Here is a 12,500-nt window from a genome sequence, read left to right as displayed (position 1 = left end):
GTTCGAAACAAAAGGTGGGTGTAGAGGTGCCCTTCACTTTATATAATGCGGTCTCAGAAAAGCAATCCGCACGTTTTATCACTGAGAAGCACCTGGCGACGCAAAGTACTCGTCGTCGCCTTCAATAACAGTCGTATCCACTAGACAAGTGTACTCTACTATACTTGAACAAAGTTATACTCCACCGACAGCTGAGACTAGAATTCTCAAGTACACCTTTTCGAAAGAAGATATCTGCAAACTGTATTTAGTACCCTTTCATTCTTACAGTAATCAAGTTGATAGCTTTCCAGTTTAACGTACTTCGTAATATTCTATCAACAAGAGATGTCGCGTTTCGAGCCTCCTTAAGTAAAAGTGACATTGCATTATTTTGATCGCTGAATATCATATTTTCACAACAAGAGTTGGCAGCGACAGAAAACTGGACTTTCTTTCTCGTCTAAAAAATCAGGTGGAAGTATTGCATGAAATAGCAGTATCAAATAAACACGGTGATAAATTCTTAGTTAAGTGGGCACCCTAATTTAAATAACTGTGAGTCATGTGTAATATCTATTTTCGTCTTTGTTTCTTTCATAGTCTCAGTTTGTAATACTAGAAGGATGTTACTGCTGTTGTAATCAGTGCCTCACTGAAATAAATTATATGAACGAATTAAAATTAAAATACCAACCATCTGACCCTATAAGTCCCCGGCATAACATTGTTGGTTCATCAACTCAACTTCAACTCAACTCAAGTCAACTTGATTACAACTTTAAAATACAAGTTGGGGTAGTTTGCCCCGCAAATAGCTGAGAAGCTAGTCGAGGCGGGGCAAAACAAATACACGAGCAACTCAAATAAGTACCTTAAAGAAACAATTTAAACCTTAAATTAAAACAAATTAAAAACGGCTTGTAGATTACAAAATTAAATAAATAACAAGTGTATCTATGTACCTACTTTTTGGATAATCATGGGGATTTGAATATAGTCATCCTCCTTTTCTAAAATATCAAATAGCAATTTGCGAAGAACTCGTTTGAAAGTTCTTTTAGGAAGATCCGTTATATAGCGTGGTATCTTATTCCACAGTTTTACTCCGAGTCGAGAGAAGGAATTGTTTTGTATTTCCAATCTAGAACTTTTAACATAGAATTTTCCATCTGTAGACGATCGTGTATTGTATGAGTGAATATTAGACTTTTTCTGAAATAAATTTAACATGTTTGTTGGAGTTTACCATTATTGATATCATACATTAAAGTTGATACCGATTCATAATAAAGAAAAGTTATTGGTAGCACGTTTGCTTCAAGAAATAAAGGAATTGCATGTTCATGCCAGTCTGTGAAGTACAATAAGCGAAGAGCCCTTTTCTGAAGAATTAAAATTTTATTAAGATGAGTCTTGCATGCCTGGCCCCAGGCAGCAAGACCGTAGGTTAAATAAGGATGAACTAGTGACTTATAGATATTCAATAGTATTGATCGAGGTACAGAGTGGCGTAGCTTTGCAATCAGCCCAACGTTTTTACTAATTTTTGTGACAATAGAATCAATGTGGTATTTCCAAGAAAGATTCTGATCAATGAAAACGCCCAGATATTTTATATAAACTTTAGACTCGAGACGAACATATTTATTCTTTTCATTATCAAACATGCAAAGTTTTGGTTGATAAGCAAGTCGCTTTTGGTAAGGATGAAATATTACAAAGTTGGATTTTTCTTATATTAAGAGTTAGTTTATTGGCTGTTAGCCAGTTATAAAGGTTTTGAAGTTCATTGTTGACTGTTGTTTCCAGATCTTTCAAATTTTTGTCTGCATAGAGAATGTTAACTAGTGTTATCTGCAAAGAGGTAAAACCTTAATTTATTTTAGCATCTGTGGATGTCATTGACATATAGCAAGAAAAGTAATGGTCCAAGAACTGATCCTTGAGGAACTCCTCATCCAACAACGGCTTTGTCTGATATATAATGATCTACTTGCGTTGTTTGGGTGCGATTTTTGAGATATGAGGAGAACCAACTGTTAATTATTCCACGAAAGCTATAGTGATTAAGCTTATCGAGCAAGACGTCGCGTGATCGACGGTATCGAAAGCTTTTTTTAAGATCAATGAATACGCCACAAGATAACAGACGCTGATTCATGTTTGACTCTATATCGTTTACAATATCAAGTATTGCATGTTGGGTTGAACGCCCCTTACGAAATCCGTATTGTGAGGAATTCAAAAGATCATGTTTTTTCTATATAGCTACATAATCTTTTGTAAATTATTTTCTCAAATATTCTATTAAAATTTGAAAGTAAGGAGATGGGTCTATAGTTGTTTGCTTCTGTATCATCATCACCCTTGAACACAGGTGTAATTTTAGCCATTTTGAGCTTTGATGGATAAGTCCCTAACCTGATAGATGTATTTAAGCATATCTGTAAGAACAGGGGCTATAACAGCACTTGAACATTTGAGTAATTTTGTAGGCGAAGAGTATAAAGCATAAGATTTATCATTCGGTACAAGTAATATTTCTGACCGTAATTCTTCGGGTAAAACAGGTTGAAAAAAGAATGATGAAATTGGAGATTTGCTCTTATCAACATAGTGTAGATGATGATTTTGGGGAATGGGTAGCTTATTGGCAAGTCTGTTTCCCACTGTTGCAAAATGTTCGTTAATAATTTTAGGTATCCGCGAGCTTTCCTTAACAATTTTATTGCGATTATTAAGATCCTTCAGTGCAGATATAACTTTTAAGTTTTGTTTCCGTCGATGTAAAAGTTCATTAATTCCTTGCCAGGTTTTCTTCATGTTGGCCATGTTATTTTCAAAGAATGTATCATAATATTTCCTTTTACTTAATCGTATCAATGTATAAATTTTGTTTCTATATTGTTTATACCTGACTTCGTCCCAGAAGCGTTTAATTTTTTTTTTTTAAGGATGAAGTGTTAACGAAGTAAAAATTACAAAGAGTTGATTGTGCGCCGGTAACGAATGGTACTGCGATGCGAAGCACTTTCTTTCTAGTTGATTCTGAGCCTTTAGCCCATTGACCAATCGCGATGCGTTCGTTACTAAGACTAGGAGTACGAATAAGTGAGCCGTGTTTGAAATGTCAAGACGCCTTTTTGAAAAGTCACTGGTAGAGTGCATAGCACTCTTAAGAAGAAACTGTTGAAAGAAGGAAAAATCGAATTTAAGAAAGTGCAAAGCCCAACCCGTGCCTGAGTTCCTGTGGTTAAGCAGAAGTTGGACAGGACTGAGCCGAGCTAGTTCCTGCCCGTAACGCTGAAAAGCTCCCTTCTACGGAAGCGAATGCCAAACAACTGAAATAGTTTCCGAGCGTCGTCTTCTTGTTTTCGTGTTTGTTCATGTTGGCATAGTCCATTTCTTTGGGTAAAACTTTTTAACATTCTACGATTATCTTCTTTGGGCCACATACACTAATAAACTGACACATGGTTGTAAAGAGGTTCTTGTGATCTTCAGTATTCAATGCTGGACTAGGAGGCGGCCTGCTTTTCGGGATTTCGCCACCCTTCACTTTCAGAGAGCCTCACGCTAACTTTTTCCTTTTGTTTTGTTTCAGTGTCAAGATGTACTCAGTAGAATAGTTTTCCTTGACGACAGACAGGTAATGATATCTGCCAGAAGCTCATGACCTGAACTATGGTTCAGAGCTGGGGTTTTTTTAGTTTAAAAATTTCCTTATATGGATGTAGCTCGTGCTTTTTCTCGCGCGTGCGGCTTCGACCTTATTTTTATCCATATTTGGGCGTAAAATTGGTGTAAAAGAATCATCAGCTTTTTTCCAAGAATGCAAGTTACACGCTTCATGGTCGTGTGCTTCTGTATCTGCTCACGGAAACTAATCCGCGACCAACCTCGTTTCCAGGGTCTCTTTGTCGATGACGACAATGGAAACCCTGAGAACGAGGTTGATCCGCGGCACAAGTTCATTTTGATTTTTTTGTTCTGTCGAGTATTTCACATGCAGGGACGTGCAAGCACGTGCGCACACGAAGAGCTTGCACGTGTACTCATTCAGTACGCACGTGGAAATGTCTACTGAAATTGATTCAAACCGGCTTTCAAAAAACAATAGACCATATTCGTATTCTCGGTATTGGACTGGAACTAGCTTGCAATGGAGGCTAATGCGGGGGATTATATTAGAAAGTATTTGCATTTGAAAAGATTCCCCCGCATTAGCCTCCATTGCAAGCTAGTTCCAGTCCAATACCGAGAATACGAATATGGTCTATTCGGAGACCAGAAAATCCGGGGAGTTTATGCTCCTTTCCAAGTCAATTTTCTTTTTTGCCCAGGATGTGCAAGTGAGTTTTCGCCGTAGCACCTAATTTCCAATAGTTGTTGCTTTTTCGACAACACTGGTGAACGCGGCCTTTTTTTTTTCTCTTTTATTTCCTTCGCTGCTCTTGGCCGTCTTCTTTCAAGAAGATGTTTATGTCCTTAATGTCATGAATTACGTTCTTTGTTCCTTTTAGATGTGTCCAGAAGTTTTTAAATCTAGGAAGCTTATATGTAATGGAGTCCTTAGGAACAAGCATGGAACGGTACGTTTTCTACAAAAGAGAGTTGTTAATTGTATGTCCTAAGTAATTTGCTGATTATTTCGATTTGGCATTGGCCTTTTTATTCTTAAAGTGCCCCGGTGATCAAAAAAATCACTTCCTTGGTGTCTTCAGATTTTGAAAGTGTGTTTGCTTAAAGGGGCTAGGTCACGCTATTTTTGGTAATTTTGTTTAATTTTGTTAATTATGAGCTCTAAACGTCAAATTGGCGGAGCAAGAGTCTTTCATTTGCAAAATCACGGCCACATAACAACTGAGAAGGATTTTCCAGCTGTGTAAATGACATTTTGATATAGACTGATATAAATTTGAAAAAAGGTGGGCCGACGTTTTTCAAATTTACCCAAATTCAATCCATTTCAATCCTCTCCAGTTTTGTCCATCCATGTCCCTTCTTGGCTTCCCTGTGTTTCGTTAGAGTTCTTCTATAGTTTTGAACAGTTATTTTCATATTTTAGTTAATTCTATGACCATTCGATCAGTGCTGAAATTGCCTAAAATTGCGTGACCTAACCCCTTTAACACCTGCCTGGCAAAATTTTATGCTTTGATGAGGGTACGGCTACATGTAAGCAACTATGAACCTTAAATGCGTCGTGTGCTAGTCCTTACTTGACGAACAAAACAGACGCACTAGAAAAATGTTTGTCCAAGTTTGTCCCAGACAAATTGTACGTCTATAGGATATTAGGGAGCTTACGAAACGACGACGCCGACGGCAACGGCGACGCCACAAAGCAATAGGTTCAGTGAGCAAAAACAATGGCTCTGCACGCTCTGCACGTGCGTTTTACATTTTGGTACATTTCTTCGCAGTCATCTCCTAAATGACGACGTCAAATGACCAAATTCAAGGTTCTGTGGAGGACGTCAGCACATGACGATGAATTTTCAGTTCTCTCTCTCTACGCTTTCAACTCACTCATACCAGTTTAATTCCTCGACAGTTACTACACATTTTTAACGCGAAACGACATGAAATAGTTTCGTAGTGATATGAATACCGCGAACTCGTATTTTTAAATGAAGTCCTCGTAGCCGTCGTCGTCCTCGTTTCGTAAGCTCCCTAATGACGCCAACGGTCAACTCGTGAATGCAAATCATGTTACAGATATCAAAATTAATGGCCTTTTGATAAGCTCACCAATTTGCTAAGCAGATCTTGTTCGTAAGCTTGGCACATCAATTGCCATCCCCCGCTTCTTGAAACCGTGATGATGGCATTAGCCTTTCGCTTGACAACCTCATGCATCTATTTGTAGGAAATGGACTCTAATTGCTATTACTCGAAGGCAGCGTTTGCCCGAACGCGGTTTCACATCGACACGGGTTCATGACTTTGAAACCGCGTCAAAATCGATGCAGTTTGGAAGTGTTTACACGGAATCGTTTTCGCCAGAAAATCAAAGTCCTGATGGTATAAGCGAGCGCTGCACTACGTACTTAATTCACCATTTTGAATCGAGCGATGCAATTTTCGCGCCAAAATAGTAACCGAATCAAATTGATGCGGTTTCGCTGTTTACAGGACAAATAAAATCGTATGGTTTTGAAAACGCTCCACTTTTGGCAGCGTTTTCAAATCCACCCGGTTTCGCCAACGGTCTCGATCGGTGTCGTGTAAACAGAAGGCGTAACCGCATCGAAAACGGTGCGGTTACAAATGAAACCGCTTTCGTGTAAACGTTTCCCAAGCCTGGTTTTCACTAGCGACGCAAGCACATGCGCCAGCACAAGCACATGCATAACCGTGACAGCTCTCATTTCACCGTGAAAACGGCCTGGACGCAAGCATAAACACAAAAAAGGTTTCAAAAAGTTTCCTTTTCTTGCGCTTGTGCTTGTGTTTGCCTTATACTGTGTGAAAACGAAACACAGCATAAGAACAAGGCCACCTGGACGTGTCTGGCCGCTAAAAGCACTCGTCATCATTTGAACAAACTGGCGGAGGTTGCGGTTGATTTTGATGAAAATTAAAGGCTCATGTCGACATTTGTTTCACTTAGCATAAGGATTTTTATGCGTGCGCTTATTCCTCCTTGCGTCGCTAGTGAAAATCAGGCTTTTAATGCACCCCTCACCATCACACCTGATGAAGAAAACACTGGAAGGCGGTGTCAAATCGTTGCGTCTTCGAATTGTAACTTTTTAGGCAACAATCATAATTCTCCAAACTCAGTGGAGTGCAATCAAACTGTGTTTAAATGTTCTTATGCTAAATCGTGTCAACGTCGTTGTTCTTTCCAACAGAAACTTCAGGTGTTTTTGTCAGAGGCTGTGTTCCTTCTCACTCGTCCGGCCACAAGGCAGAATAGAGCCAGTTACCAGGTCTTTACTCAGGTAAAGTGGGACGGTTTTAAGTAGCAGTCTGTTGGTCTTGTTTCGTTTTGTTTTAATTACTCAAGCAAAAGGCGATGACGACGGCTACTAGAGAGTTCAAGAAACGCCGACGCCGACGGCAGAAGCAACGCCACAGAACAAGAATAGGGCGGTTTATACGAGAGAAAATAAGCCGCGGCTTACTCTGGCCGCGGCGTACATAATACGCGAAAGGAATTATTTATACGAGTATTAACTCCCAGGCCAAGATAAGCCGCGGCTTGAGAAAGCCGTGAACGTATATTTTCTACCATTTATACGGGGTGTTCGTGTCTTATGTAAGCCGCGGCCAGAGTAAGCCGCGGCTTATTTTCTCTCGTATAAACGGCCCTATTATTGAACAAATATTCACCGAAGTGGAGGTGGCTAGTGGCGGCTCGCCGTCACTGAGGTTAATACTTGTACCTCAAAATATAACTTTGCACTACCGTAAGTTTCTCGCGGTTAGGCCATCTCGTTCGCGTCGTACAATGTGGGCGAAGTATCCTAAAAATAAATTGGTACGAGCGGTTTCAGAGTAAAAATAGAGAATGATAAATTCACATTTGTGCGGTCGCGTTGTCGTCAAAATCTAAAATTTGGTGATTTCACGTCGTTAGGGAGGCGCGGACGGCAACCGGAAGTGAACTTTTTTCCCTTTTTAACTTGTCTTAACACAACATTTACATTGCTAAATATCATTTCTCCATTAGAGATGATTAGTATAAAAATCTGGGAGACACCACTGACCTCGCACGTGAAATGTTCTTTTCCGGTTGCCGTCCGCGTCTCAAAAACGCGCGTGCTTAAGCTCCCTAATGTTGAGCAAAGCACGGCAGGAATATGTGCTAAAATGCGTGCGCACGTGCAGCACGATTAGTTTTCCTCTTTTAACCAATGATTTCGTTGTTTCGTGGCGTTCTCGTTGAGATGATTTTAATAACGCAAAATTCTATTTTTATGACTTTCTGGTAGCCGGTGTCGTTCTTCCACGTTATAATTTGTTTTCAAATGAATGTATCTCGTATTTCTTCCCCAGCCTATTCCCGTTGATTGTCTCTTAGTCGAAGATCTCCCGGATGGTGACGTCAGAGTGGGTGGTTCGTTCAAAAATGCCATTTCGAGACTTGGTACAGGTGAGTGATGCATAGCTGTTAGTCTCTTTAAGATAATAAAAAAACTGAGGGTCTATTCAGACAGTTGTTATGTGTAAGTCCAAATTTTAGTTTTTTTTTTTTTTTTTTTTTCGAAATAAAGTCCATCACCCAAGAGGAATATTTACCAAAATTGGCCTAGTCCGCACCAATATCAGAAAAAAAAAACGATAGCAAGAGTGCATTAGATAAGACTGTTCCTATAGCCTAGATGGGCTCCCCAGCACAGCCACAAATGAGTCTATTTTTAGAATACCCGTTCCCGCGAAAATCAGTTGTCATGTCCCTGAAAAAACAGGGCAGAAGCAGTCACGCGTGACATGGCTTCTTCTGATTGGTTAACATTGGCGGCCCTGTGTTTGTTTCGCGCACAAAGTGTATCTAAAAATAAATCCATTTGTCACTGTGCTGGGGCAAGACCGCAAAGTGATAGATCAATACTCTTATCTAATTCACTCTTGCCAATAGACCAAATCGGTTAACTCATTGTTGTTCCCAATTCAAACCCTTTGGGAATAAAACGTTTTGTTCCAGGTATTTCCATATCATTTAAATGTGAACGCTACGTTATAATGCATACAATACACACAACTTGGTATTAAAAATAGACACTTTTGTGACGCTGATGGGGACAAACCTACCTCTTACTCTTGAGTCATGGACTCATGCCGAAATTCAAAGGCACTGATTAAAATTTGACCATGACAAGCGATTCTTGAGGCATTTTCTCTTTAGCGATTCAACTTTTTCTAGTCTCCTGTCGTCCTCCATTCTTCCCACCAGAGTTTATGCCATAAAAGTCGTCTTGTTCACTGGAAGATCACTTTGGTCGACTTAAAGGGAAACTGTCTCGAGAAGCGCATGCGCTAGCGTCTTGTGAAAACTTGAAAAGTGTTAGGTTAACTTTTCAAGTTGAATCGACAAATTCAAAATGGTGTCCACTGGGGAGGGCCATGGTGGACAAAGGAGAAACTCCGGCGAATATACGTGACTCACGCGTGAATCCATGATGGCGGCTAGAATTTTCCGTGGGCTCGAGATCAAACAAACTCGAGCATGCGCAGCTCATGACAGTGCGCCTTTAACAAATCGAAAGTGGTTCAGCGTTGTCTGTACTCTTATCGAAAACGATATTCGTCGTCACAGTGGTCAAAATGTTGTGGACTCACGAGGCGCATATCGTTGTCGATAAGAGTACAGACAACGCTGAACCACTTTCGATTTGTTTTTTACCGCAATATTCAACGCCAAAGAAAATGTTTATTTCAGAGCGTGACCAAAATTATGACACAAAGAAAGAGCAAGCGTCGTCTATAACTTTCTCGCAATGTGATTGGTTTATTTCCCAAAATGAGCGTTCCTGATTGGCTATTACATTGCGTGACAAATTGACGCGAGCAGCGTTGTCTAGACTCTTATCGACAACAGCAAATTAGACAATCAGATTGCGCGATTACAAGCAATTGTGGTAAAAGGTATTTTTGCTCCCTTTGCCTTGTATCCATCCGAAATTATAAGGATGTTGGCGGAATGCAAAAGAAAAGGACTTTTGACTGCCTCAAGAGAGGCTAACTAAGGGAATGACCGATATGCAATCAGACAAGATTTTTGATTTTTTCGGGTTTTCATTTGTACGCATTTTGATTGGCTCAACAATTTCGCGCCATATTTTTCCACACGCGCTTTCATCGGCTGTATGTGTTTGCTTTTGCGTTGTGATTTGCCAATTTTATTGTTTGCTTCTTCTGTGATTGGCCAAAGTTATCCGTTCTATGAATTTAAGTGGACTGTTTGTTTCCCTTTTTCAGCAAGACACGTGTTCAGAGTCTCCAGCATAGAACCGGACGGTGGTCATTCACACACACTTCAAGCCCCCAGCGAAGAGGATAAAAAACAGTGGCTTAACGCCCTACGTAGCGTCATACCGTGCACGGAAAATTTCAAGGCATACATTTGATACCACGTACCATCTAATATTTGACGGAATTTCTGCTTGGCGATTTACTATATGCCACAGTGTACTTTCCCTCCCACTTTGTCCTTGAAGCATCATCCCGACCGCCCAACAACTCTCCTGAGCCGACGGTATTTTGAAACATACGTTGCTCAGCAACGTAGCCTTTACATGTCAGTTTTGGCGTTTGACCTTGGTGAAAAGAAAAACTTTTCAAACATAATTCAAGGCGCCAGATTCATTCCTCGTGCAAATTAGTCCTCAATGGTAGTCATTGTTCCAGAGAAAGTAAACGATCATCACTCATATAAACTTAATATTCACTTGAATTCTGTGTAACTTCTTCCACTAAGATTTTATAGAAGACAATGAAGATAATATGTAGGCCCGCACTGGGGGAAAAAAGGACGTATTTCAAATTGGAACCAAATGGTTTCGCTTCAAAAGATGCCAAAATGTGTATGAAATTGTATATTATAAATGTAAATAACTTGTATAATTTAATGCTATATGTAGGACAAATAGTTTGTTTTCATAGTAGTGCTCAGATGGAAGCAAAAGTAGTCTCACGGAATGAATGATAAACTCCAGAGAAAGGAGGTGTTCCATTTGACGTCAGGCTGGCCTCATTGGAGAGATATTTTTTATGCAAATTCTTTCAGTAAACCAATATGGCTGCCAGAACAATCTCTACAAAAGAAAGTGAATACACATGGACCGTGTTCACGATTGGCTTTGAAAACCAGAACTTTGTTCTGATTGGCTCGATCGCTGCAGTATGATGTATCGGTTATAATCGAGACCCTTCGGCTGTCTTCCGGTATATGAAAACTGAATACAGAATCTTTGGTTAACCAGTTTTCGACATTTATTCCGTTATAGAATGCACGGAATGGCACTCTGCTCATTCTGCTCTCCACAGCAAAATGCGCGAAGTATTCTCGGACCATTGGTTCGCATGGTTGCGAAGTCGTATCCAGGCCGCTCCGAGCATTGGTTCTCGGTTCCCTTTTACGAACACTTCCGTTTTCTAAAATCGCGTTCTGTCAGAAAACCTAACACCAATCATTCCGTTAATCCTGTACTGAAATGGACCTTAAACACACGGCGGCCTTGTTGAGTCCCGAGGGATTGAAAAATTTTTTTTTTGGCCCCACCGAAACTCGTTCCCAAACATTTCAACTCGAGGCTCGTGTTACGAAATCTATTATCTATGACCAATATGGCTGCCGCGCGAATAAAGCCCCTAGAATGCACCTTTAAAAAGGGAAAAAAATTATTTTATATTAAGAAGAAAGATTACACAAGGACATCTTTAACGTCTCCATGAAGGACTTCGTGGAGCAAAATTAGTGTTACTCTTCTGTCCTGTTTGGGGTCTTAGTTCAACCTCGTTCCCAGGGTCTCTCTCTTCTAGAAAAGAGAGCCTGGGAAAGAGGTTGGGCTCAGTTGATTAGTCAAAGCAGGTTATTGCGAACTCCGTCCCGGGGCCTGTGTCTCAAAAGTCCCGAAACTTTACGGGCCATTTTCGGGTGTCACAATTCCCTTTGTAACTCAAGAACGGAGAGGACTTGAGTTGTGAAACTTCACAGTCATTTTTCTTTTTGTTACCTTGAAAACATGTTAAAGATCGGCTCCCCAAAACAAGCGGTTGGCAGTTCCACAAATGGCTTTTCGGGACCTTTGAGAAACGGGCCCCTGGTCATTCATCCTATTGGTTTTTATCGGACCTAGCCCAGCTTTAGCGCCCCAAAAAAATTGGTTCTCTGAGAGGAATTTGCTTTGTGAATAAAGCCTTCAGTAAAATTATTTTATTTGTAAGGACAGATTGGATTACATTTGCAAGTAAAGTCATCTGAGAATTATAGATACGAAGTTTTAAGAAACCAAACACTTGTGTCTTTACTGAGTTATAAAGTCTATCAACTATACGACCTTCGTAGGTAAATTAGTATAAACTCTTTGCATCGATTCGTTTTACTGCCGTTGCAAAGATTAGATTTGGCCAAGATTTTCTGGGGAAAATTCTAAAATTTCGTTTGTCAAAACAGACTGAAAACCTTTCTTTCGCGTAACCTGCGATCAAGCGTTTTTTCTTTAGGGAGGGTGCGCCCTCTCTAAGGAATAGAACGCCTGATCGCAGGTTTTTGCGGGCGCAATAGACCATATTCGTATTCTCGGTATTGGGCTGGAACTAGCTTGCAATGGAGGCTAATGCGGGGGAATCTTTTCAAATGCAAATACTTTTTAATATATTCCCCCGCATTAGCCTCCATTGCAAGCTAGTTCCAGTCCAATACTGAGAACACGAATATGGTCTATTGTTTCGTCTTATTCAAGCATGAATATGATTATTATTATTATTAGCCAATAGATCATATTCGTATTCTCAGTATTGGACTGGAACTAGCTTGCAATGGAGGCTAATGCGAGGAAATCTTT

At 40.1% G+C, this 12,500-nt stretch overlaps 2 protein-coding genes across 2 annotated transcripts in view; both read left to right on the top strand.

Moving 5' to 3' along the window:
• The window catches only part of LOC137998929 (melanopsin-A-like), a 3,484-nt gene extending 1,816 nt beyond the window's left edge, over window positions 1-1,668 (top strand). The window contains exon 1 of the mRNA XM_068844767.1: window positions 1-1,668. This exon is cut by the window's left edge and continues 1,816 nt beyond it. The gene's annotated coding sequence lies outside the window, so the exon portion shown is untranslated.
• LOC137999744 (neuroepithelial cell-transforming gene 1 protein-like) overlaps window positions 1-11,150 on the top strand; it is a 76,084-nt gene extending 64,934 nt beyond the window's left edge. Inside the window, exon 20 of the mRNA XM_068845625.1 lies at window positions 9,913-11,150. Within this exon, the coding sequence (XP_068701726.1) occupies window positions 9,913-10,061 (149 nt within the window). The 3' untranslated portion in view covers window positions 10,062-11,150. The remainder of the gene's footprint in view (window positions 1-9,912) is intronic.
• Window positions 11,151-12,500: the final 1,350 nt, after the last annotated feature.

Source organism: Montipora foliosa, chromosome 4 (genome assembly GCF_036669935.1).
Source record: "Montipora foliosa isolate CH-2021 chromosome 4, ASM3666993v2, whole genome shotgun sequence".
Taxonomy (NCBI): Eukaryota; Metazoa; Cnidaria; class Anthozoa; order Scleractinia; family Acroporidae; genus Montipora; species Montipora foliosa.
Note: the sequence above shows the minus strand (reverse complement) of the source record. Positions and strands in the feature narration are given on the sequence as shown.